Consider the following 27,279-nt stretch of genomic DNA (forward strand, 5'->3'; position numbering starts at 1 on the left):
GCTGCAGAAACCGTCTGATTGGCTGGATCACTGGTAATTATATCTAAAGTTGGATAATCCAGTTTGAATCTGCTAAGAAATCAAGGATTAGAGCTGGTCAATCGTGTTGATGGGCAGATCGCCTACGAAGGCTAAGTTAGACAATGAGCAACATTAATGAATTGAAACCGATCATTCAATATTGAATGAGGGGAATTGAAAATTAAAAGTGCATACCCTTTTTAAGAATTATAATGGAGTTCTCAAACCAAATCATTAAAATGACATTACAAAACTCTCTGAGTCAAAACCCTAGAATGAAAATTATCGAATTTCCCAATGACTTAATAGGAGAACATAGGATACATGTTTATGGATTTTAATCACCTAGGCCAACCAGATTGGCCATCTACTTTCCTTCTCTTTTCGTAGGCAGCATTCATAGCATCTGAGGTCCTGTCAAGTTTTCTTGTTTACATCACATTAAATGTAACATTTATCTTGAGCCTGTACTTAGTGTTATCAATTTTAGGTGAGTATCACCACCTTTATGTAGGTTTAGAAAAAGAAATTTAACAAACGACAACCAGATCGGCCATCTACCTTCCTTCTCTTTTCGTAAGTTGCATTCTTTGCATCTGTGTTCATGTCAAGTTTTCTTGTTTACATCACATTAAATGTAACATCTATTTTCAGTATTTCATTCTTCTACTTTCGCTAGGGTTAGTTTTCAGTTTATTCCTAAGGAGGGAAATGGCTTGACAGACTTTGTTGCAAAGGATGCATCTTCTCTCTTGTTGGTGAAATCTTGGTGGGGGTGTTTCACATTTCTTTATGGTTGATACTTCTTTGCTTGTTCGTAGACCTTTAGGCCTTCACTCCGTCAACATAGTCATGTAAATTTTGTTTTGAGCGTACATGAAATAACTTCATTAAGAAGGGGTGAATTGGGTGTTGTGTTCATCATGTATAGACTGGCTACTGTTGTGGTTGATTTTAAATCACCTTGTAATGTACTTCATGGTTGTGATCCTGACTATAATTTCTTGAAAGTGTTTGGTTGTACCTGCTAGCCACTGTTGAGTCCCTATCACAAACATTAGATGTCTTATAGGTCAGCTTAATGCATTTAGATTTTGGTGGGTTATATAACTTACAACACAAAGGGTATCGACTTTTCGATCCCCATAAAATTTCTGATTTCTAAACATGTTTTTTATGAGAATTGTTTACCAGCATTGTTTTTGTCTTCTTCACCATCTCAAGCCATTGTTGAGTCAATTTTATTCTGGCCTTGGCTTTGACATGTAGTGTTTGGTCCCAGGACCTCTTTAGGTTTGCACTTAATAATGCTCTCCCCCGTTGGAATTCCACTCTTTATTGTTTCTTTTGAGCTTAGCTTATAATTCTAGTTTACATGGGCTTGCACAAGAGAATTTTTCTAGAGCGTTTCTAGTGAAATTGCACATAAAATATGTTTCTGCTTGTCCTGCGCATACTATTGTTTCTAATGAGCTTGTACTGACATTGTTTGTACTGGGTTCTAATGGGCCTACGCTTCACAATAGTTTTATTGGGCTTGCACTTAAAGGATATGTTTAATGGGCCTGATTTTTCAATTGGGCTACTTGCACGTAATATATATCTTAGATATTTAATTGGGTCATGTTGATGCAAGAAATATGTTCTTAGCTCCAAGGTTTGCTCTTGATCTAGCCCTTGCTCTTGAGACCAAAACAGAGTGAAAGTGGGCCGCCCCTAAGGGCAGGAAGCCACCTCCGACGAATTGCATGAAGAGATTTATGTGCCTCGATCGCTAGGCTATGTTGATTCCTAATATTCTAATCATGTTTTCTTCGCAAAAGCTCCCTGTGTGGCTTAAAGTAGGCTCTGCATGCTTTGTTTGCAAGGTTTAGTGGATGCTTATTTTGTCTTGAATTCTGTTCTTGTAATGATAACATCTCTCTTTTACCATCATTTCCACTGGACTTGTTTTCATCCTTACATATGTGAATGATATTTTGATTTCTGGCACTTTTAGATCAGATATACAACTTCTTATAGTTCATTTTTCCTTTGATTTTCGCTATTAAGGATTTGGGCCCACCTTGATATTTCTTGGGCATTAAGTTAGTTCTACTTTCGACTAGGTTACTTCTCTCTACATAAAAGTATATCTACAATATTTTCTAACATATTGATATGTTTAATCATATTTAGAGTTGTAATAACTATAAAAGTATTAAACTAATGAGTTATACTATGAAATTATGGAAGAGAGTAATTGTAATTTGTTTGAAACAAGTAATCACAATTACAGATAATCAATTTGACTATATGCATGAAAGGTCAACTGAGCAAACCTTTGATGCGTCATGTATAATATTTTAATCTAAAGGTATTTATTGTATTAAACTATTATACGTAGCTAAGTCCTATAACTCATTGGGTGAGACCCTCCAAGGAGAGAAAACAAATTCTATCGTGTTCGTGCCATGATTCATAGTCTTGTGGAAAACACTTCTCTGAGAATGGTATGGTTCTTTGTGTGTAGTTTTATTAACATTGAATGGTCATTCAACCTTAGAAATGAGAGGGGCACTAGTAAATTTATAACATAAAAATGTAATAATTCTTTCCAGCAAATAATATTGTGATACATAGCAACAAAGAGAGAGAGAGAAGCTTTTAGGTCTTTGTTCTTAATAGAACTAAAAATACATGTAGAAGAGAAGCTTTTAGGTCTTTATTCTCAATAGAACTAAATAGAAATTATTGAGCAAGAAGTATATGCTTAAATCCATATATCTGAAGTGCAGTCACCTCCAGGGTATCTTGTCTCATGTGCTAGAGAAGGGCCATCTGGTTCAGATCCAAAGTCTACAAAAAAATTAGGGTTTATTGCAAGACCTCCTTGTTCAATATCTACATCAATTTGCAACATGTGGGAACCCTTCTCCACAAGTTCTGGATAAAACTGGCGATCCCATATGCTTAAAAGTGAGTTGGTGATATAAAGTCTCTTTCCATCCAAACTTAGCTGAAACATTTGAGCCCCTCCTCGCAAACGATTATCCTGGAAACAAACATGCTTCATCAATCTTGTATATGTATGATCTTTTCTCTCTTTTCTTTTACATAAATGATTAGTTTTTAGATAATTGTTGAAACCAAATCGAACCGACCCATTAAGAACCAAACTGACCAGTCCAATGCTAATTGAAGGTAGTATAGCTTGGGGATTGAAAAATCAAAAACTTACTAGTTTTGGGTTGGTTTGGTCCAACTTGTTTAGTTTGAACCAAATGAATCATACTAACCAAACCAAACCGACCCATCCCTTTATAACCCAATTTAAAGAGGTAAAAGACGATGGTTAATGTAGGGTTTAAGCCCAAGAGGCAAGGATTTAGGGCCCAAATATAACTTTTAAATTGAATTAGCTTGAAGTTGTTTGATAACAAGTTGGCAACGGTCTAAAAACTAATCTAACCCAAAATCCATTCTAAACCCAAACTGCACCAACTCGAAACTAAAATTTTGTGAATGATCCTAGCTTGGGATTGGTACTTTCAGCCCAACGCGAAATCGCAAACCGAAACTGACCTGGCCGAACCCTGACACCCCTATTTCTTGGATAAAATACTTTTTCCTCTTTTATTTAAAAAAATTAAAGAATAATTGTGAGAAGATACCCAGGAGCTAATTACCTGTATTTTGGGCGCATCAATCTGCCACTCTCTCCCATCTTCAGCCACTGCAACTGTAGGGCTTCCCTTTTGAAGCAATCCACCAAGCCACACTTGGCCTGTCAATTTGGGTTTTGTAGGGTCTTCAATGTTGTACTGCCTTAAATCCCCATGAAACCAATTCACAATGTAAAGGTAACGATCATCAAGGGATATCAAACACTCGGTTATAAGCCCAGGCATTTCAGGATATACCCAGTTCTTAACCTTTATTGGTTCCACACTAATTGCAACCTGCAACCATTCAGATTCTGAATTTTAACTACTTAGCTTGGAATTCACAATATCAAGAAAAAAGAAAAGAAAATAAATAACATGGTACACCTCATGGAAGAGATGGATTCAGAGATGAAATGGCAAGGGTGGTTTGATTTTGTTGTATAGGGTCTATTTTATGGATACAAACAAATTGTGAAGCAGAACTTGAGGCTTTAATGTATGGGCTAGAGCGAGCACAAAAGTTAAAAGCAAAGAAACTGTCGGGAGAATGTGATTGGGCAACTGTGGTTGTCCTTGTTCAGCAAAGACAAATTCGTAAGGTGCAATTTGTCAAAATTTAGAGGCATTTAAGATTTTCTAAGTGGTATTAGAAATAATAACAATAATAATAATGCACCTCATGGTCCCAAGTTCCATCAGTCTTCTTGAAAAATCTTATGACATTGCTTGATAGTGCACATCCCACGAAGCCTGTGTTTTTTGAGGGATCATGGAGGAACCTTAGCTGCATTTGGATCAAAATTACATTAGAATTGCTCTAGAGAAGAAGTGAAGCCAAGCTAACTGTGGGTTTTGTTGGGTCCAGTGCTCACCTCCAAGGGTAAGAGACCTGCGTTTCCAAGGTCCATTCTTTGCTTTAGTTCTCCCTCAGGCCAACTGTATACGTTTAGGTTTCTTCCATACAGACCATCTGAAACATCTTGAAGATTAAAACCCTTTTTGAATGCTTTTGGAGCTCCAAATTCTGAGCTGATCATGGTCTGGTGTCGGGGTTGGTACCAAAAGTCACTGCCGAAAGGGGGGCTATGACCTGGTTTCTCCCACCTGAACGTAGTTAAATCCAAATAGAAGATGGTCATTAAAAAACTTATAAACCAAACTGCTAGTCGTGGAATTTTCTAGTTGATGAATAAGTTTTGAATCCCCCACATATGGGGTGTCTGATCTAGCTATACTTGTGATTTGAGCAAGGTTTGAAGTATCCAATGATATGATACAATACAAGTCGATACATATCCATATTAGATACAATCAATACGTTTCTCTATTGGATCACATTAAAATACATTGAACAGTAAGATATAATACTTGATTAGATGTGATACGCCCCTTAAAATCACATAACCGATTAATTCAGATACTCTACCCCCAATACCCGGGTACCCCCAAAATCCCCTCACAGCCCACCTAACATAGACCACACCCATGCTCACCTATTTAAGGTGGACTGTGAGAGAGAAATTTTTGGATACGACGGTACTGGGGTAGAGAATTTGAACTCTTGACTGATATGATATTTGATACTGCGAACACTTTAAACTTTGCTTGTGCTATCAATTATGTTCAAGTGTCAGATCGACTAGCAAGTAGCAACAATAGTATTGGGCCTTGCCTGATCAGCTGAGACCTAGGGTTAGAAACCCAATTTAGGTTTGCCCAGTTGAACAAGAAACATGCATAGGCACATCAGCTTCATTTAGACAAGAAACTCAGTTTAGCTTAGCCTAGTGAAACTTAAGCCATGCAATAGATGAAGATATGGACAAGAAATATACCTTCCCTTGACGTTAAACTCTGAGTCTAGTAGAAGAAAGCCGCTTCCCTCAGCATTTCCCTCTTTATCACCAACGCAACACAACATAACATCACCAGAAGCAAGGCAGTGACTGGTGTGGGGATATGCTAGACCAGTTTTCTTCTCAATATCAGCAGACTCAACAACTTTATGCAAAATGGGAGCTCTTGGATTCTTTTGTGTGTCAATCACATATATGTTACCTGAACTGGTTTGACAAATAATATACCAAGCTAAGCTCATCAACATAGATCACCACAACTTGATAAGAATGTTAATCTGGGAATCTTATGATGTTTACACCAAAACTCCACCAAGAATAACCTGGAATCTTATAATGTGTTTCAAGTACAAAGAAACATCTATTAAATTGCATTTTGAAGAGGCATTTTTTCCAGTTAAGATAGGTGGTTAGAGGTGCCTCCGGCTACTCTAATGGTCCAAACTGAACTCAAAATCGCATGGATCAAGTCATCTGGATTAAATGAGAACCAATCAACTTTCACCAAAAGTACTAATTAAACGTCCCGTATGAGTGACCTAGGATTAAGTTAGACCTCATGCTTTCTTGGGAGAGATTGATGCCTTACCAACTTGACTATTTGTTGGGGTTTACCAAGCAAGCTAGTCATAGCCAACAACATAATTTTCTTCAGAGACTTTTTTAAACCCAAAGTCATCGGCTGGTGCGCCTGGCATGGTGGTGCATATGATGCCCGACATGGAACGGAGGACTCCATTAGATCTCAGCCACACAAAAGAGCACGTGCGGATTATACCAATTTAAGTAAAATAAACCGGTTTTTTCTTGTTGCGAACCAAATCATTCTTTTATGTGGCTGATATATAATGGAGTTCATGTGGCACCCTAAACACCACCACCATGGCGTCAGATGCACCAGTCCCATAAGATCCAAATTTTCTGGGATCTGCAGCAAACCCTAAATTTTATTGAAGAACTCAGTAATACGATCTACACGAAATGAAGTTTCAACCGATCAGTAGAAAAATATAATGAATCTCAGAACTTACATGAAGCCAGGCATGATAAGAAAACGGCGGACTGCAGATGGATCCTTGTGGCATGAGCTGCAAGCATTCCAACCAAAATGATGAAGTTCATCCCCAATATAAGGCATAGGAAGACGATGGATTACTTTAGAATACGTAGGTGAGCTTGGGTCTACATCCACTGTAGCTAAGTAATCAGGTTTCTCTATTCCAGTTCCTGTGTAGATTAGGAAAGCCATGGTTAAATATGCTTTGCTCAACAGATGTTACTTAGGCTATTGCTTGTTATTCAAGACAATCAAGGAGATGGTTACCTGAATAGATGCAAGCCACATACATCAGAGTTTCTTTTGGACCAGACATGGCTTCAAGTGGAGTTGAGTAACCTGGCCCTTTATTCTTACAGCAACCAAGCACCAAGCTTGAGTTCCCATGATCATCTGAAACCAACTCTTGTTCTTGGACAACTGAAGCCATTAGGGTTTTGTTTTCAAGTGCTTCAAACTCAAAAAGATTACTGAGGAAAGGAAGAGTCTTCACAAGGAAGAAACTGGGGGATGGTGATTATAAGCAGAGAAGGCAAGAAAACACATGTTTATATAGATCATTTTTCCCGTGCTGTACTGACTATTATGCTTAAAACAGTAAACATGCTTATACTGTGCGAGTCGTGGTAAAAAAATGAGAGAGACAGATAGTCACGGCAAAGCCTTGAAAACCGGAGTTGGCAAAAAAAAAAAAAAAAAAAGTTTTTCACGTTCAAGTTAATGATAAATATATCTTATCGATTAAAGTATTATTGATCTTGATAAGTATTCCAGCTAATGCAATTCTAATAGGAGCAAATTCCTTATGTAGTCCCGTGTAAATGATCAAAATTAAAGAAATGTAATATGATTAATTAATCCTATGATCCTATGCTGTAATTTGTTTTCTTCAGTAACATTCAAAGGATATAAAGTCATGTCAGGTATATTTCCGTTCAGATGTCATACCATGTCTCATTATTATACGATGATGACATTGCCATTTAAGCTTTTTCTGTTTTTGGATGCACAAGAAGTTACACCAATGTGACATGGTATGACACTGCCATGTAATTTTTGTTTTGAGAGTGCATGAAATAGCATCATTAAGAAGGGGGCAAATTGGGTTTTGTGTTGTTCATCATGTATAGACACTGTTGTGCTTGATTTTGAATTAGCTTTTCATGCTCTTCATGGTTGTGATCCTGACTACAATTTATTGAAAGTGTTTGGTTATACCTGCTATCCGCTGTTGAGTCCCTATCACAAACATTAGATATCTTATAGGTCAGCTTAATGCATTTAGATTTTGTTTGGTTATATAACTTACAACACAAAGGGTATCGATGTTTCAATCCCATACTCAGAAATTTCTGATTTCTAGACATGTTATGCTTGTTGAGAATTATCAAGCCACTGTTGAGTCAATTTTATTCTGGCCTTTTGCTTTGACATGCAGTGTTGGATACTGGGACCTCTTTAATCTGAAGTTTTAAGACAAGATGGGTTTGCAGTTAATAATGCTCTCCGCTGGAACTTCACTCTTTATTCTTTCTTTTGAGCTTAGCTTATAATTCTAAGTTCTCATGGGCCTGCACAAGAGAATGTTTCTAGAGTGTTTCTAGTGCAATTGCTCATAAGATATGTTTCTACTAGGCGTGCACATACTTTTGTTTCTAATGAGCTTGCACCTGATGAATTTGGATCATCATCCCATCAGGGGAGCACTCTGTGCTCCCCAATGGCTTTACCACAACAAATCCTGTGGGTCTAAAAAATAATAATAGAAAAAAATCCCATCATCCAACCCCTGGTTCCCCCTGTATTTATGGTGGTAAAGCCATCGGGGAGCACTCTGACATTGTTTGTACTGGGCCTACTGTTGGTGGTTCTTCTAATGGGCCTATACTTTGCAATTGCATTTAATGGGCCTACACTTAAAATATTGGATCCGTTGTTGAGAATGTTTCTTCTGGGCCTACACTTCACAATAGATTTAATGGGCTTGCACTTAAGGATATGTTTACTGGGCCTGATTTTTCAACTGGGGCTACCTGCAAGTAGTATCTGGTGATGCTACTATTTCTGGTTCGACCACTGAAAAAGAAAAAAAGGTTTCTGGGTCTTTACCAAATAATACAAATGCTGGACTTGTATTTCCTCTAGCCTACCTAATATTCATCCCATGATTGCCTGTTCAAAACACAGAACTCACGTTCTCTGAGGGCCTGTTTGGTTACCTGAATCCAGGAATTTGAAATGAAATGGGATTCAAATATGTTGATTCATAATTCATAAAATTAATTGTTTTGTTACTTGAATTTGGTGAAATGAAATCCGTGGATTCATCAAAAAAAAAACTGTTTGATTACTTTTCCTCATGCTTTGATAGCCTCTCTTGATCAACATTTGGAGGCTACCTAGTCCTTAATTGGCAACTCGACAACCTATTCCTCATGCTTGGCTACCTAGTCCCTAATTGGCAACTCGACAACCTCTTCCTCATGCTTGGCTACCTAGTCCCTAATTGGGAACTCGACAACCTCTTCCTCATGGTTTGATAGCCTCTCTTGATGAAGATTTGGAGGCTACTTGTTACTCTCATGTATCCAAATCCCTTGCTTGGTATTCTGCCATGGATTTGGGGTTCAATGCCTTTCTTATAAATGGTACTAAGGTTCTTAATTACTTGTACCCCTCCGAATAAGCATGTCATTGAGAGTAAGTGGATTTTTCGCATAAGGAAGCAATTCAATGGTTCTATAGAGCACTGCAAGGAATGTCTTGTTACCATGGGGTTCACCAGGAATATGGTTTTGATTGCAATAGTGCATTCAGTCCTATGGTTAAGGCCAGTACTATTCATCTCATCTTGGCTTTTGTAGTTTCTTGGGAAAATTACTTGATTAGCTAGTTTTAAGTTTTCATTTACAAAAATAATCCCTCAAGGTTTCAGTTAACAAAACTAGCTAAAATAGAGTTTGGGTTTACAAAATTAGCCAAAATAGTGATTTTTCATCCATTTGGATATTTTTACCCCTAAAATTAATCATACCAATATGGGAGTAAAAATGTCCAAAGGGAATAAAAAAATTAGTGACATTCTCCTTTTGAACAAAATAGTGATTTTCCCTTATCAATGTGGTTAGTTTTAGGGGTTAAAAATGTCAAAGGAATGAAAAATCACTATTTTAGCTAGTTTTGTAAACTCAAACTTAGTTTTAGCTAGTTTTGTTAGGTGAAATATTGAGTGGTTATTTTTACAAAGGAAAACCTAAAAGTTGTTAATCACGTATTTTCCCTAGCTTTGGATAATTCGACAAATTGATATTGACAATGTGTTTCTTGATGGCAATTTGCATGAAGAGATTTATATGCCCCGATCTCTTGGCTATGTTGATTCCTAATATTCTAATCATGTTTTCTTCGCAAAAGCTCCCTGTGTGGCTTAACGTAGGCTCTGCATGCTTTGTTTGCAAGGTTTAATGGATATTTATTTTGTCTTGAATTCTCTGTTCTTGTAATGATACGTCTCTCTTTTACCATCATTTCCATTGGACTTGTTTTCATCCTTACATATGTGAATGATATTTTGATTTCTGGCACTTTTAGATCAGATATTCAACTTCTTATGGTTCATTATGCCTTTGATTTTCGCTATTAAGGATTTGGGCATTGAGTTAGTTCTACTTTCGACTATGTTACTTCTCTCTACATAAAAGTATATCTACAATATTTTCTAGCATATTGATATGTTTAATCATATTTAAAGTTGTAATAACTATAAAAGTATTAAACTAATGAGTCATACTATGAAATTATGGAAGAGAGTAATTGTAACTTGCTTGAAACAAGTAATCACAATTACAGAGAATCAATTTGGCTTTATACATGAAAGATCAACTGAGCAAACCTTTGATGCGTCATGTATAATATTTTAATGTAAAGGTATTCATTGGATTCACCCTAATTATTGGATTAGAATATTATATGTAGCTAAGTCCTATAACCCATTGGGTGAAACCCTCCAAGGAGAGAAAACAAATTCTATCGTGTTCGTGACATGATTCATAGTCTTGTGGAAAACACTTTTCTGAGAATGGTATGGTTCTTTGTGTCTGGTTTTTTTTTTTTTTTTTTGGTTGCCAACCCCGGTTTCCAAGTCTTTGCCCTGACTAATCCGGTGTTCGAACCGGGTCGCACACCTGGCTGTGGTGGGTGAGTCTCCCAGAGAGGGTTTTTTGCATCCACAAGGTTTCGATACCGGAACCTTGCTTAAGCGGACCAAGCTGCTTACCACTTGGACCAACCCCCATTGGTTCTTTGTGTCTGGTTTTATTAGCACTGAATGGTCATTCAACCTTAGAAGTGAGAGGGGCACTAGTAAATTTATAACATAAAAATGTAATAATTCTTTCCAGCAAATAATATTGTGATACATAGCAACAAAAAGAAGATTTTAGGTCTTTGTTCTTAATAGAACTAAAAATACATGTAGAGGAGAAGCTTTTAGGTCTTTATTCTCAATAGAACTAAATAGAAATTATTGAGCAAGAAGTATATGCTTAAATCCATATATCTGAAGTGCAGTCACCTCCAGGGTATCTTGTCTCATGTGCTAGAGAAGGGCCATCTGGTTCAGATCCAAAGTCCACAAAAAAATTAGGGTTTATTGCAAGACCTCCTTGTTCAGTATCTACATCAATTTGCAACATGTGGGAGCCCTTCTCCACAAGCTCTGGATAAAACTGGCGATCCCATACGCTCAAAAGTGAGTTGGTGATATAAAGTCTCTTTCCATCCAAACTTAGCTGAAACATTTGAGCCCCTCCTCGCAAACGATTATCCTGGAAACAAACATGCTTCATAAAATACTTTTTCCTCTTTTATTTAAAAAAATAATTTGTGAGAAGATACACAGGTGCTGATTACCTGTATTTTGGGCACATCAATCTGCCACTCTCTCCCATCTTCAGCCACTGCAACTGTAGGGCTTCCCTTTTGAAGCAATCCACCAAGCCACACTTGGCCTGCCAATTTGGGTTTTGTAGGGTCTTCAATGTTGTACTGCCTTAAATCCCCATGAAACCAATTCACAATGTAAAGGTAACGATCATCAAGGGATATCAAACACTCGGTTATAAGCCCAGGCATTTCAGGATATACCCAGTTCTTAACCTTTATTGGTTCCACACTAATTGCAACCTGCAACCATTCAGATTCTGAATTTTAACTACTTAGCTTGGAATTCACAAGATCAAGAAAATAGAAAAGAAAATTAATAACAATCCATAATATCAACAAGGTACACCTCATGGAAGAGATGGATTCAGAGATGAAATGGCAAGGGTGGTTTAATTTTGTTGTATATATAGGGTCTATTTTATGGATACAAACAGATTTTGAAGAAGAACTTGAGGCTTTAATGTATGGGCTAGAGTGAGCACGAAATTTACTAGCAAAGAAACTGTGGGGAGAATGTGATTGGGCAACTGTGCATGGTTGTCCTTGTTCAGCAAAGACAAATTCGTGAGGTGCAATTTGTCAAAATTTAGAGGTATTTAAGATTTTCTAAGTGGTATTAGAAATAATAACAATGATAATAATGCACCTCATGGTCCCAATTTCCATCAGACTTCTTGAAAAATCTTATGACATTGCTTGATAGTGCACATCCCACGAAGCCTGTGTCTTTTGAGGGGTCATGGAGGAACCTTAGCTGCATTTGGATCAAAATTGCATTAGAATTGCTCTAGAGAAGAAGTGAAGCCAAGGTAACTATGGGTTTTGTTGGGTCCAGTGCTAACCTCTAAGGGTAAGAGACCTGCGTTTCCAAGGTCCATTCTTTGCTTTAGTTCTCCCCCAGGCCAACTGTATACGTTTAGGTTTCTTCCATACAGACCATCTGAAACATCTTGAAGATTAAAACCCTTTCTGAATGCTTTTGGAGCTCCAAATTCTGAGCTGATCATGATCTGGTGTCGGGGTTGGTACCAAAAGTCACTGCCGAAAGGGGGGCTATGACCTGGTTTCTCCCACCTGAACGTAGTTAGATCCAAATAGAAGATGGCCATTAAACAACTTATTAACTTTCTCATAAAAACCAAACTGCTAATGGAAGGTTTTAGGTTTCCGGTCGTGGGATTTTCTAGTTGATGATCGAATAAATTTTGAATCCCCCACATATGGAGTGTCTGAGCTTCTATCAAATTTACGAAAGCTAACATGATATATAAGGTTACCAGGGTCATTCCAATTAAGCCAGCCTAGATCAGCCCCATCTGGCTTTGAAGGAAGCTTAGAGGATTATGTTTTGATCACCTATATATTACTATACTTGTGATCTGATCAAGGTTTGAAGTATCTGTGGATATGATACATTAATACAAGTTGATACATATCCATATTAGATACAATCACTACGTCTCTCTATTGGATTGTACTAAAATACATTGATTGGTATGATACAATACTTGATTAGATGTGATACGTCTCTTAAAATCACCTAATTGATTAATTGAGATCATCTTCCCCCAAAAATCTCCTTTCACAAACACACCTAATACAAATCACACCTATGTTTACCTGTTTCAAGTAAGCTGTGAAAGAGAAATTTTGGGGGTATCTGGATACTACTGGGGTAGATGATGGACTCTTGACTGATATGATATTTGATACCACAGATACTTTAAACTTTGCTTGTGGTATCAGTTGTCCAAGTGTCAGATCGACTAGCAACAAGATATTGGGCCTTGCCCTGATCAGCTGAAATCTAGGGTTAGAAACCCAGTTCAGCTTTGCCAGGGGCGGACCTATAGAGGGGCCGACAGGGTCCATGGCCCCCCGGATTTAAAAAAATAATATTAATTCTCTCACAGCCCAATACCCACGTACCCACAAAATCCCCCCTCACTGCCCTCCTAACATAGACCACACCCGTGCTCACCTATTTAAGGTGGATTGTGAGAGAAATTTTTGGATATGACGGTACTGAGGTAGAGAATCTGACTGATATGATATTTGATATTGCGGACACTTTAAACTTTGCTTGTGCTATCAGTTATGTTCAAGTGTCAGATCGACTAGCAGGTAGCAACAGTAGTATTGGGCCTTGCCTGATCAGCTGAGACCTAGGGTTAGAAACCCAGTTTAGGTTTGCCCAGTTGAACAAAAACATGCATCGGCAAATCAGCTTCATTTAGACAAGAAACCCAGTTTAGCTTTGCCCATTGAAACTTAAGCCATGCAATAGATGATGATATGGACAAGAAATATACCTTCCCTTGACGTTAAACTCTGAGTCTAGCAGAAGAAAGCCACTTCCCTTAGCATTTCCCTCTTTATCACCGACGCAACACAACATAACATCACCAGAAGCAAGGCAGTGACTGGTGTGGGGATATGCTAGACCTGTTTTCTTCTCAATATCAGCAGACTCAACAACTTTATGCAAAGTGGGAGCTCTTGGATTCTTTTGTGTGTCAATCACATATATGTTACCTGAACTGGTTAGACAAATAATATACCAAGCTAAGCTCATCAACATCACCACAACTTGATAAGAATGTTAATATGGGAATCTTATGATGTGCACACCAAAACTCCACCAAGAATAACCTGGAATCTTATAATGTGTTTCAAGTACAAAGAAACATCTATTAAATTGCAATTTTGAAGAGGCATTTTTTCCAGTTAAGATAGGTGGTTAGAGGTGCCTCTGGCTACTCTAATGGTCCAAACTGATCTCAAAATCGCATGGATCAAGTCATCTGGATTAAATGAGAACCAATCAACTTTCACCAAAAGTACTAATTAAACGTCCCGTATGAGTGACCTAGGATTAAGTTAGACCTCATGCTTTCTTGGGAGAGATTGATGCCTTACCAACTTGACTATTTGTTGGGGTTTACCAAGCAAGCTAGTCATAGCCAACAACATAATTTTCTTCAGAGACTTTTTTAAACCCAAAGTCATCGGCTGGTGCGCCTGACATGGTGGTGCATATGATGCCCAACATGGGATGGAGGACTCCATTAGATCTCAGCCATACAAAAGAGCACGCACGGGTTATACCAATTTAAGTAAAATAAACCGGTTTTTTCTTGTTGCGAACCAAATCATTCTTTTGTGTGGCTGATATATAATGGATCGAGTTCATGTGGCACCATAAACACCACCACCATGGCTCTTTTGTGTGTTCATGTGGCACCATAAACACCACCACCATGGCGTCAGATGCACCAGCCCCACAAGATCCAAATTTTCTGGGATCTGCAGCAAACCCTAAATTTTATTGAAGAACTCAGTAATACGATCTACACGAAATGAAGTTTCAACCGATCAGTAGAAAAAAATAATGAATCTCAGGACTTACATGAAGCCAGGCATGATAAGAAAACGGCGGACTGCAGATGGATCCTTGTGGCATGAGCTGCAAGCATTCCAACCAAAATGATGAAGTTCATCCCCAATATAAGGCATAGGAAGACGATGGATTACTTTAGAATACGTAGGTGAGCTTGGGTCTACATCCACTGTAGCTAAGTAATCAGGTTTCTCTATTCCAGTTCCTGTGTAGATTAGGAAAGCCATGGTTAAATATGCTTTGCTCAACAGATGTTACTTAGGCTATTGCTTGTTTAATCAAGACAATCAAGGAGATGGTTACCTGAATAGATGCAAGCCACATACATCAGAGTTTCTTTTGGACCAGACATGGCTTCAAGTGGAGTTGAGTAACCTGGCCCTTTATTCTTACAGCAACCAAGCACCAAGCTTGAGTTCCCATGATCATCTGAAACCAACTCTTGTTCTTGGACAACTGAAGCCATTAGGGTTTTGTTTTCAAGTGCTTCAAACTCAAAAAATTACTGAGGAAAGGAATAGTCTTCACAAGGAAGAAACTGGGGGATGGTGATTATAAGCAGAGAAGGCAAGAAAACACATGTTTATATAGATAATTTTTCCCGTGCTGTACTGACTATTAAGCTTAAAACAGTAAACATGCTTATACTGTGCGAAGTCGTAGTCATGAGAGAGAGAAAGATTATTTTTTATATTAATTAAAACATGTTTTTCACGTTAGAGTTAATGCATGATAAATATATCTTACTGATTAAAGTATTGATCTTGATAAGTATTCCAGTTAATGCAATTCTAATAGGTCAAATTCCTTATGTAGTTCTGTGTAAGTGATCAAAATTAAAGAAATGTAATATGATTAATTAATCCTATGATCCTTTGCTGTAATTTGTTTTCTTGGGTAACATTCAAAGGATATAAAGTACACCTCAGGTATATTTCCTTTCTTATATCATACCATATTCTCTCATTATCATACGATGATGACATTGCCATATAAGCTTTTTCTGTTTTTGGATGCACAAGAAGTTACACCAATGTGACATGGTATGACACTGCCATGTAATTTTTGTTTTGAGTGTGCATGAAATAGCATCATTAAGAAGGGGGCAAATTGGGTGTTGTGTTGTTCATCATGTATAGACACTGTCGTGCTTGATTTTGAATTAGCTTTTCATGCTCTTCATGGTTGTGATTCTGACTACAATTTATTGAAAGTGTTTGGTTATACCTGCTATCCGCTGTTGAGTCCCTATCACAAACATTAGATATCTTATAGGTTAGCTTAATGCATTTAGATTTTGGTTGGTTATAAAACTTACAACACAAAGGGTATTGATGTTTCAATCCCATACTCAGAAATTTCTGATTTCTAGACATGTTATGTTTGATGAGAATTCTCATGCCACTGTTGAGCCAATTTTATTCTGGCCTTTTGCTTTGATATGCAGTTTGACAAGCAGTGTTGGGTCCGGGGACCTCTTTAGTCTAATGGGTTTGCAGTTAATAATGCTCTCCGTAGCCAACGCAGATCTGTTCTAGTGGTTGAAACCGACAACTCTTAGTGAAGAGGTTGTGGGTTCGAATCTCGTTGAGACATATTAATATCCCCATCCCCTGACTTAATAAAGTCCCTTTGTAACAAAAAAAAATGCTCTCTGTTGGATTTTGAGGGCCTGTTTGGTTACCTGAATCCAGGAATTTGAAATGAAATGGGATTCAAATCTGTTGATTCATGGTTCATAAAATTAACTTTTTGGTTACTTGAATTTGGTGAAATGAAACCCGTGGATTCATCCAAAAAAACTGTTTGATTACTTTTCCTCTTGCTTTGATAGCCTCTCTTGATGAAGATTTGGAGGCTTTGATAGCCTCTCTTGGGAACTCGGCAACCTATTCCCTAATTGGGAACTCGACAACCTATTCCTCATGCTTTGATAGCCTCTCTTGATGAAGATTTGGAGGCTTTGATAGCCTCTCTTGGGAACTCGGCAACCTATTCCCTAATTGGGAACTCAACAACCTATTCCTCATGCTTTGATAGCCTCTCTTGACAAAGATTTGGAGGCTAACTGTTACTCTCATGTATCTAAATCCCTTTCTTGGTATTCTACCATGGATTTGTGTTGAAACTTTGTTGATGAATCTGCAAAATTATACTTGAACGCTTGTTCTCACAAATATTGTCAATTGAGCTTAAACGTACCAGAGGTACTTTCTTTAAGGTATTTAGACACCCCAATTTGTGCAATACGGATTCTACAGTGTCTTCATCCCAAGATCAGTTAGCCCAACCTTTAAGGTTGCACCCCAAAAAGGTTACTTCAGTGTATCAGGTAATGTTCACTGCTTAACAGAACAACAACAGGGAAAGAGAGACAGAAAGAGCAGGAGTAAAATTCAGTACTTAGAATGAACTCGGAAATGGCTTTATATAGAGCTCCAAAGGCTGTGGGTGAAAGGGTAAGGTTACCTCTCTTTGTTGAGGGTACCTTTTCAGCTCAGCTCCCTTCAAGAAGGTACCTGTCCAGCTGACCTCCCTATTGGAGAGTGCCTCTCTAATGGCATCTCCACGTAATCACCCAACAACGGGCTCTCCAGAATAGGGCCCATGACAAAATGGGCCGTCCGGATCAAAGTCCCAAGTCCCAAGTTATATAGATATATTAATATTAAGCTGGGTTACAATAGGGTTCAGGCAAATTAATAATACATGGGTCCTTACTATGTATAAACCATATAATCAGATCCTCTCAACCCGATGTGGGACTAAATAAAATCATGGATAAAAGACACAATTAAAACAAATATTTATATAAAGTTTTAAACATATTTACAACAATTTGGGGTTCAATGCCCTTCTTACAAATGGTTCTAAGGTTCTTACTAGTACCCCTCCAAATTATGCATGTCATTGAGAGTAAGCGGATTTTTTGCATAAGGAAGCACTTCAATGGTTCTATAGAGCACTACAAGGAATGTCTTGTTGCCATGGGGTTCACCCAAGAATAAGGTTTTGATCGCAATGGTGTGTTCAGTCCTATGGTTAAGGCCAATACTAATCATTTCATCTTGGCTTTGGTAGTTTCTTTTGGTTGGTTAATTCGACAAATTGATCTTAACAATGTGTTTCTTGATGGCAATTTGCATGAAGAGATTAATATGTCCTGATCTTAGGCTATCTTGATTCCTAATATGCTAATCATGTTTTCTTCTCAAAAGCTCCTTGTGTGGCTTAAAGTAGGCTCCTCATGCTTTGTTTGCAAGTTTAGTGGATGTTTATTTTGTCTTGAATTCTCTATTCTTGTATTGATATGTCGCTCTTTTACCATCATTGCCCACTGGACTTGTTTTCATCCTTATATATATGAAAGATATTTTGATTTTTGGCACTTTTATGTTAGAATTCAACTTCTTATGGTTCATTTTGCCTTTGATTTTCACTATTAAGGATTTGGGCCCACCTTGATATTTCTTGGGCATTGAGTTAGTTCTACTTTCAACTAGGTTACTTCTCTCTAAATAAAAGTACATTTACAATATTTTTATAGCATATTAATATATTTAATCATATTTAAATTTGTAATAATTATAAAAGTATCAAATTGATGAGTCATACTATGAAATTATGGAAGAGAGTAATTGCAACTTATTTGAGACAAGTAATCACTATTACAAAGAATCAATTTGACTTTATGCCTGGAAGATCTACAATGGAAGCTATTTATTTTATTAGGAGTCTTATGGAAATGTATCAAGAGTATAGGAAAGATCTACATTTAATCTTTATTGACTCAGAAAAAAACTTATGATGATAGAGTCTCGTGAGCATTAATTTGACAAATATTAGAGAAAAGAAATATTACAAGTAAATATATAGACATAGTTAAAAATATGTAAGATGATTCAGTGACAATTATAAGAACGGTGGAAGGACAAAATGATGAATTCCCAATTACAGGCAGACTAAATAAATGATCAGCTTTAAACACGTATTTATTTACACTTATAATGAGTAAAAAATTAACCAAATATATTCAAGATGAGGTTTTTTTGTGTATACTTTTTGTTGACAATATTATGTTAATAGACACGACATAAATAATAATTAATACCAAGTGTAAGATTATGGAGAGAAACTTTGGAATCAAAAGGTGTTAAATTAAGTAGAACAACAACAAAACATCTAGTTTGTAACTAATTTAGTTTTAGTTAGGTGAATGATGGGGTGGTAAAACTTGGTGAGAAGGAAATTCCTCAAAGCAATTGTTTTAGGCATCTTGGCACAATCATATTAAAAAAAAAAAAAAAGAAAGAAAAAAAGAAAGAAAGAAAGAAAGAAAGAAAGAAAGAAGAATAAAAGAAAAGAAAAGTAAAGTGATATAGATACTGATGTTTTCTAAAGATTTAAAATAGGATCGATGAAGTTGGGAGGTACGTTTCGGGTCTTTTGTGATTGATGTATTCCTTTAAAGCTCATGAAAAATTATATAGAATCGTTGTACGACCATATATGATGTATGGTGCAGAGTGTTGGGTTGTTAAGAAGTATCATACAGATAAATTTAATGAGGATGCTAGGATGGATGAGTGAAAAAAAACTATGAATGATCATATTAGAACTAGTCTAGGAATAGCTTTGATAAATGATAAATTGCTAGAAAGTCGTTTGAGGTGACGTGGTAAAGTGATTTAGTCCAAATTGAAAGAATTAAAAGAGCAACAGCAGACATAAGAGACCTTAAGAGAAATGCTAAGAGATGAAATGCATAGCCTAGGTGTTACATCTAGTATAGCCTTAAATAGAGTAGATTGCAAGACAATAATGTATAAAGCTGACCTTATTTAGTTGGGACAAGACTTGTTGATATTATATAGGTAGTGAATGCCAAACGTGTCACAAATCCTATGGTTTTTCTCTCCAACTTTCTCATCATGATTATAACCCTAGCCTAATTCTACATAATATGACAACATTGTTAGATCTCTATTGCACGATACTTTGACAAAGGCCCGATATTTTCTTTCACTAAACAACTTTATCAATTTCTTTCATGAACCAACTACTACTCGTATCCAAATGTCACCACTTTCTAGGAATTTTATCATGTCCATTTCTGGTTAGAAATGGTCCATTCATTTTTTTAATAATTGAGTGACTTTCATAAAACACATCAAATTGTTGGATTTGATTTAGAAGATAATTTTTTTTAAATTTAATCTCAATTGTTTGATATAACTTATAAATACGTGTCACTCATTCAATAGAAAATCGTTGATTGATGATCTATTTCCTTGTCAGAAATTGTTAGGACGAAAAATCCTACTTTCGGTGACAATTTGCAAAGCCACCAAATTCGGCCTTAAAATTTCAAAGTAGAGATTGTAACATGTGATTTTTTGGTAAAATGTAACCTGTGATTTGACAAAAAGTTGAGAAGTTGCATTCTCATATGATAATCTATGATGGGTCAAAGGAGTAGCAGCCAAGGTATCTAGAAAGCTAGATGTCTTGTTTTCTTTCTTTGATGTGTTGTATTTCCTTTCAAAGTTCATGAATGAAGTTTTTCTGCTTTGTACCAAGAAAAAAAAAAAAGTCTTGTTTTTTCAAGTGGCTGAAATTTTTCGAATTTTGTTAGATTCTCATTTAAATTATTAAAAGTATTACATGAATGATGTCATGTCCTCCAATGAGTGGAGCATATTGTTTTTACTGAAAAAACTTTTTGTTTTTGCCAGTTCAAAGTTAACAAGATTTATTTTTTGGTAATCATCTACCAGGAAACTTAAAACCGTATAAGTTAGTTCTGATTCGACTAATCTTAAAATGGAAATCAGCAACGAGGATATCCTCTAGAGGGAAGTCATGCATGCTCCAAAGTTGGTGTGATTTGAATTTGGGTTAAATTATGCTTAGGTTAACTAATTGCATGTTGTTAAACTATTCTAGCCTGTTTGATATGCTAGCATCTTGTCTCTTTAATATCTTTAAATTGGGTTATAATGAACTGAGTTTTTTAGGGCTTGTTTGGTTACATGAGTCTCGAGATTTCAAATCTATGGAGTCATAATTCATAAAATTAACTGTTTGATTGTGGAATAAAATCTGTAGATTCATCCTAAAAAACTATTTGGTCAACGTGATTTTTGTGAATGTGCAAATGTATAGCGCTTTTATAGTAGCAATGAAATCTCTAGATTTCACCCATAAATCTACAGATTGACGTTTTTAGTGTAAAAAGATGAATCTCTATATTTCATGAATCCAAAGATTTTCAAAATCAAACGGGCATAAATCTCAGATTCATGAATCTAGATATTTCAAATCTCTGGATTCATGTAACCAAACAGGTCCTTAATGGTTTGGTTTTTGTTAGTGATTCTTCAACTTGGTTCAGACTAATGTATCACTAAAATGGGTTGAACTAAACTAGCTTGAAATCGATATGTTTTTCAATCCTTAATCTATACATTGTCCAATTAACCTCAGGGTGGTCTTACGCATGGCTCACACCATTTTGGTGCTCGTTTGCAAAATCTTTCCAATAAGAAGCTACTTGAGGACTGGAAAGCTCAGAATGCATTGTAAAATATTCAACTAAGTCCTACGATAATTGTATCAACCACAAAAAATTTTTCTTTTCTAATTTTTAATATTTATTTTTTGGGGACCTCATTTCAGATTTTTGAAATCATAGGTTAATGAAGGAAGAAGGAAGAAGATGATGGTGTGGGGTGGGTAAGGGGGTCATTTTATAATGGTTCTGTTACTTATTTATTTTACTTTAGTTGATTAGTAAGGGTATAAAAGTAACTTTATACTAATCCTAACAAAAATTCTAACAGTGTGAGTTTTGGTGGACCTAAATGTAAAGTGTGGTATTTTGGGGAAATTGCATGAGTTTAGCATGTTTTTCCAACGGATGATCTTTGTTGAATAGTGCACCAAAGTTCGATTCACCTCATAAGTATCCAAAATCAAAATGTGTTGTATAAAATCGTACTCCACAAGGCTATTCTTCCTCAATACCCCCACATTTAGGTGGAAATCCCATCTTCAAAACGTGATGCTTTAGACTTCAAAATGTCGTCAAGTCAACACTTAAATATTATTAGTTCCAATGATGGCAAGAAATGTTTGGTGAACATGACCAAGAACCTCAAAACTTCTTAAAAACTTGGAACTGTTTCTCTGATTGTCTTCTCTCTATATAAGCTTAGTAGTTTGGTTGCCAGATGCTTATCTCCCTCTCTCTCTCTCTCTCACAGAAGGTGTACAGGCAAAAGAAATGTCGAAATCACCTGAGGAGGAGCACCCAAGGAAGGCCTTCGGATGGGCAGCTAGGGACCCTTCTGGAGTCCTCTCTCCATTTAGATTCTCAAGAAGGTTTGTATCCTAATTAATCTTCCTCTTTCTTATTCTCTTTACAAAGCATTGCTCTTATAGCAACTACTTAATTTGGATTGGCAGGGCAACTGGAGATGAAGATGTGACCTTGAAAGTGTTGTATTGTGGGATCTGTCATTCTGATCTTCACTTCATCAAGAACGAATGGGGAATCTCCAACTATCCAATGGTTCCAGGGTAGGGCACAATATGTATTAGATTTGTATCAGCCCAAGGAAGTATTTCACTTTATAATTCCTGTAAATGAAGTTCACTTCAATTCTAACTAACCCAGGAACATAAATATATATGCAGGCATGAGATTGTTGGAATAGCAACAGAGGTGGGAAGCAAGGTGAAAAGATTCAAAGTGGGAGATAAGGTAGGTGTTGGGTGCAATATAGGGGCTTGTCATACCTGTGACAACTGCACCAAGGACTTAGAGAATTATTGTCCTAAAGTTATCCTCACATATAACTCGACTTACTATGATGGCACCACCAATTATGGAGGTTACTCTGATACTATGGTTGTCAATGAGCGGTACGCCGTGCTGTTTCCAGATAATCTACCACTCGACGGTGGTGCACCCTTACTTTGTGCAGGGATTACAGTTTACAGTCCATTGAAATACTTTGGATTAGATGAGCCTGGCATGCACTTGGGTGTTGTAGGGCTTGGAGGGCTTGGACATGTGGCTGTTAAGTTTGCTAAGGCTTTTGGGATGAAGGTGACTGTGATTAGCACATCTCCTCGCAAAGAAAAGGAAGCCATTGAACGCCTTGGTGCTGATTCATTTTTGGTCAGCCGTGATCAGGCTCAGATGCAGGTACATGTCCATCATTTTTTTTTGGGGGGAGTTAACCCATATCCATCATTCTTAGTGCCCGTTGTTATGAAGTACATAAGAGTTTTGAAAAATAAATTTGTTAGAATTGATCACATAATCAATTTGTCAGTAGAACAAATTGCACCAGTACTCCAAAATGGAGGCCTTAAAGCACTGACACTTCATTTTATGCTTGAAAAATATAGTGACCTCAAAATTGGATTTTCATTGGACACATTAGTCCAATTTGTCATTGGACACATTAGTCCAATTTGTCATTGAAAATTGTTAAATCACTATTTATTTTCTTTCAATTCCAAAAATATCCTTATAATAAATGGTGACTTAATGATTTTCAATAACAAATTGGACTAATGTATCTAATGAAATCCAATTTTAGGGTCTCTATGTTTTCAAATATAAAGTGGGGTGTTATTGCTTTAAGACCTCCATTTTGGAGTGCTAGTGCAATTTGCTCCTTGTTAGTATCAAAAGCAGTGATTATCTTACATAGTTCATGAGTAAGAGTATCAAGGTCGAACGTTAGCATTTTTTTCATCACTAAAAAGATGTTAGTGACATCTTATTGGGTGTCTATGGAAATTTCTGATAATGTATGTCTGAATTTTCTTTGGATTTGCAGGAAGCAAAAGGCACTCTTGATGGCATTATCGATACGGTTTCAGCTGTTCATCCTCTTCTTCCATTGATTGATTTACTAAAATCTCATGGAAAGATTGTCATGGTGGGTTTACCAGATAAGCCTCTGGAACTACCTGTCATCCCTTTGCTTTTGGGTGAGTATTAACAAAGGGAAAAGAAAGATGAATGTCGATCTGTTAACTCAAAATAATAGTTATTTGGTATTGTAAGCCTTCCCCCCCCCCCCCCCCCCCCTATTGCAAATTTATGGATTGTAATAGCTCAACTCTGTGAAATGACATCAACTAATCAATGGGGTTACTTCTACAGGGAGAAAGATAATTGCTGGAAGTGCCACTGGAGGAATGAAGGAGACACAGGAGATGGTTGATTTTGCAGGAAAACACAACATAACCGCAGACATAGAGGTCATTCCAATGGATTATGTCAACACTGCATTGGACAGACTTGTTAAGGGTGATGTCAAATATAGATTTGTCATCGACATAGCGAACACTCTGAATGTTTCATAAGAATGGAGCTCCTAAATTTATTATGACATGAGTTTGTTCTTCTTCAGTTTCTAATGCAACACACAATCAAAATGTTTTAAGTTTCTTATGAATAAGAAATGCTGATTTTCATTCTAATAGAATGGGTGTCAAGTTGTAGTGTCTCATGGAACAATAGGATTCAGATGGAATTACTGAGGGATGCACTGTGAGTTCCACGTTTTAGATTTTTGCTCTTTTTTCTTTGAGTTTGAGGAGGTTTTAGCATCATCTTATTTAGGTTCCCTATACCTTTTTTGCTTCTTTAATAAAAATTACTTTTCAGCAAAACTAAAACAGAACATTTGTTGCTCTTATACAATACACACCTAGGGTTGATGAGGTTCAAATTGAATGAGCCTTGGTCTTCTAAGGTTTTCAACATATGCAACATGTGACCTACAAATTAGAAGAGATTGGAAGGAGCTCAATTTGCAAAAAGCTTGGCCGGACATCTTGCTATAAGTTGCAAGGAGAGGAAGGATGAGGCAACAATAGAAATTAAGGCACTAGGAAGCCAAAAAAAAGAGAGGGTTTTTTCATAACTTGAAAGAGAATTATTCGATAACTTTAACAACTTTTATCCAAAAGATCTCACCACTTTCCGTCACAATATTTAGAACCACTGAATTCGGGCCTAAAATTTCAAAGTTGAGATTTTCTTTCCTTTTTGCTGATTTGTCTCTCTATGATCAAGTTCAACTAAAGTGGCTTTTCGCGGTTTGAAGCATGACATGTAATATGACGGCATTGTAGATGAAGTTGCTTGAATAAGAACATTTTTGCCAGTTTGGCCTTAAAGGGTCATTCACTCACTCTTTCACAAAAAAAAAAAAAAAAAAGAAAAAGAAAAGAAGAAGAAGAAGAAAAGAAAAGAAAGAAAGAAGAAACAATGTGTCACAATGCTTTTTCTTGGAATAGATTAGTATTGAAGAAGATGGATTGGGAACTAGAAGTGCAAATCCTTGCGTGGCTTGGTATATGAGTTATTTATACTCAATTGTATTAGGGTCTAGGGTCTAGGGTCTAGGGTCTAAGGAGATATTCCATGATGAATCGCAAAAGTAGAATTACCCAAGTTAGCGGTGTTGGTATCGTTCTTAACCTCTAGTATGACTAAGTTTTCTAAATGATAAAAAAAGGAATGATAAGTTGGTGCTCAGGCATTAAATATGTGATCTTTGGATTCACCTGACATGTTGCTGGATGTGGATGTGCTTCTATCATAATGGTGGCAACCTCATAGGTAGAGAGATATTGGAGGTCTTTAGGTTCAAACCCCGCCCAAAGATAACGGATTGAACAAATTGGATAGTGGTGGTGAAGAAAGGGAACCTTATTCCTATAATCTCTCCTTTTACCTTTGTTTTCTCTTAGTGGTGGTGAAGAAAGGGGAATCCTTGTTCCTATAATCTTTCTTTTTAACTTTATTTTTTCTTCTTATTATTCCTCTTTATTATTTTTTTCCTATCATCTTTCTCTTTGTGCCTCTTGATTGATCCATTTTATTACCTTCAACTCTTGCTTTCCTTTCATGGTGGATGTCATGTGGAAGAAGATGAGAGTGTTACTATGGATTCAAATCGGTTGAAGATTTGGGTTTTAATTAAATAAATAAATAAATAAAAAATCTAGGGTTTTGTTGTGGTTCATAGAGATGAGGAAGATTGGGTTTTAATTAATTTGGGTTTTTTTTTCCCTGGGGTGTTGGGTTTGAAAGGTATTCTTCATGTTTCAATCATTTACAAGATGGAAGGATTATTATCTCTATTTATGAGAAGTATTATTTTCTGACTCCTACCTACAATTATTAGACGCAATGGGTGTTATAGCTTACAACACAAGGACTCTGGATGTGCTCCCCTGGATCTTTTCCACTACACATTTGGTGTGGGGTCCATGTGAGACTCATTGAATGTCCTACATTTGAAAGACTCACACCAAAAGTATGATAAAGAAGCATCAGGGAAGCAATATGTGCTCCTCCAACAGAGAGGTGATCCAAATTCCAACACAGGGTACAAATGATTCCATACACTTTGCTTACAAGAGAATGTTTCTACTGGGCTTAAGAGTGTTTCTCATGAAATTGCACGTATAAGTGTTTCTACTGGGCCTGCACATACTATTACAATTAATGGGCTGCAATTAAGAAATGTCTAGTGGGCCTGCACTTGATAATATTGGATCAGCTGTTCTTAAGTGAAAGCCCATTAGAGTTTACTATATGCCTCTCTCTTTTAACATCAGTTCCACTAGCCTTATATTCATTCGTATATATGTGGATGATATTTTGATCACCACACTTATACATTACATATTTAATATTTTATGGTTCATCTTGCCTCTAATATTGCCATTAAAGATTTGGGTCCGGCTTGCTATTTCTTGGGCATTGAGTTAGTTCGGCTTTCGACTAGGTTACTTCTCTTTACACAAAAGTGCATTTACTTTACAATATTTTAAAGTTTACTGATATGTTTGATGACAAACCCCTCTCAAGTCCTATGGTTATTCTCTTTAATTTTATCATAATGATGGTGATCCCTTGCCTGATCCCATAGAATATTGGAACGTCGCAGGGATTTTATAGTACGGTATTTTGACTCTACCTCACCCCCGAAAAAAGAAAAGAAAAGAAAAAAATTTGTTTATTTCTCTCACTAACTCTTATCCAAAAGATCCATCACTTTCTGTCACAATTTCCAGAATCCACCGAATTTGACATTAAAATTTTATAGTGGAGACTTTCTTTTCTTTTTACTGGTTGTAAGTTTCAGAGAAATTTCAAACTATATATTTAATTTTTAATTCGATGAATCTTCTATTAGGAATCAGCCATGGAGAACATTCACAAGAAAGAAATTGTGTTTAGAAGAAAATGGAATAGTCTATAAACAAATGTTCAAACTTTGACGTATCAGAATGCATCATAATTTCCGAAAGAAA

General features: G+C 36.6%; 3 protein-coding genes across 3 annotated transcripts; 1 reads left to right on the forward strand and 2 right to left on the reverse strand.

Annotated features, from left to right (window-relative positions):
• Positions 1–2,542: 2,542 nt before the first annotated feature.
• LOC148999996 (selenium-binding protein 3-like) lies at positions 2,543–7,089 on the reverse strand. The gene is made up of 7 exons (XM_089139667.1): positions 6,849–7,089; positions 6,556–6,751; positions 5,504–5,731; positions 4,541–4,772; positions 4,345–4,452; positions 3,690–3,962; positions 2,543–3,055 (listed from the first exon to the last, which is right to left on the reverse strand). Exons 1-7 carry the CDS (start codon positions 7,009–7,011, stop codon positions 2,774–2,776), a joined length of 1,482 nt encoding a protein of 493 aa, XP_088995793.1. The 5' UTR covers positions 7,012–7,089; the 3' UTR covers positions 2,543–2,773.
• Positions 7,090–11,023: 3,934 nt separating this feature from the next.
• LOC148999997 (selenium-binding protein 1-like) lies at positions 11,024–15,419 on the reverse strand. The gene is made up of 7 exons (XM_089140100.1): positions 15,229–15,419; positions 14,935–15,130; positions 13,838–14,065; positions 12,368–12,599; positions 12,172–12,279; positions 11,493–11,765; positions 11,024–11,407 (listed from the first exon to the last, which is right to left on the reverse strand). Exons 1-7 carry the CDS (start codon positions 15,389–15,391, stop codon positions 11,126–11,128), a joined length of 1,482 nt encoding a protein of 493 aa, XP_088996226.1. The 5' UTR covers positions 15,392–15,419; the 3' UTR covers positions 11,024–11,125.
• A 6,785-nt stretch (positions 15,420–22,204) lies between these two features.
• On the forward strand, positions 22,205–24,366 carry LOC148999998 (putative mannitol dehydrogenase). Its single transcript, XM_089139625.1, has 5 exons — positions 22,205–22,308; positions 22,393–22,506; positions 22,624–23,137; positions 23,781–23,934; positions 24,110–24,366. Exons 1-5 carry the CDS (start codon positions 22,211–22,213, stop codon positions 24,310–24,312), a joined length of 1,083 nt encoding a protein of 360 aa, XP_088995751.1. The 5' UTR covers positions 22,205–22,210; the 3' UTR covers positions 24,313–24,366.
• Positions 24,367–27,279: the final 2,913 nt, after the last annotated feature.

Source organism: Hakea prostrata, chromosome 11 (assembly GCF_041222555.1).
Source record: "Hakea prostrata isolate BN-2017 chromosome 11, UWA_Hpros_2, whole genome shotgun sequence".
Lineage (NCBI taxonomy): Eukaryota > Viridiplantae > Streptophyta > Magnoliopsida > Proteales > Proteaceae > Hakea > Hakea prostrata.

Bases quoted from the DNA above. Each gene is read 5' to 3' on its own strand.
- LOC148999998 (XM_089139625.1), top strand. From the start codon at position 22,211: ATGTCGAAATCACCTGAGGAGGAGCACCCAAGGAAGGCCTTCGGATGG. The intron at 23,138-23,780 runs GTACATGTCCAT...TTGGATTTGCAG, and splicing joins GTGATCAGGCTCAGATGCAG to GAAGCAAAAGGCACTCTTGA. The intron at 23,935-24,109 runs GTGAGTATTAAC...TTACTTCTACAG, and splicing joins TGTCATCCCTTTGCTTTTGG to GGAGAAAGATAATTGCTGGA.
- LOC148999996 (XM_089139667.1), bottom strand. From the start codon at position 7,011: ATGGCTTCAGTTGTCCAAGAACAAGAGTTGGTTTCAGATGATCATGGG. The intron at 3,963-4,344 runs GTGCATTATTAT...GAATGGTTGCAG, and splicing joins ATGGAACTTGGGACCATGAG to GTTGCAATTAGTGTGGAACC. The intron at 3,056-3,689 runs GTAATTAGCTCC...GTTTGTTTCCAG, and splicing joins TTGATGCGCCCAAAATACAG to GATAATCGTTTGCGAGGAGG.
- LOC148999997 (XM_089140100.1), bottom strand. From the start codon at position 15,391: ATGGCTTCAGTTGTCCAAGAACAAGAGTTGGTTTCAGATGATCATGGG. The intron at 12,600-13,837 runs GTATATTTCTTG...AACTACGTTCAG, and splicing joins GAGTTTAACGTCAAGGGAAG to GTGGGAGAAACCAGGTCATA. The intron at 11,766-12,171 runs GTGCATTATTAT...GAATGGTTGCAG, and splicing joins ATGGAAATTGGGACCATGAG to GTTGCAATTAGTGTGGAACC.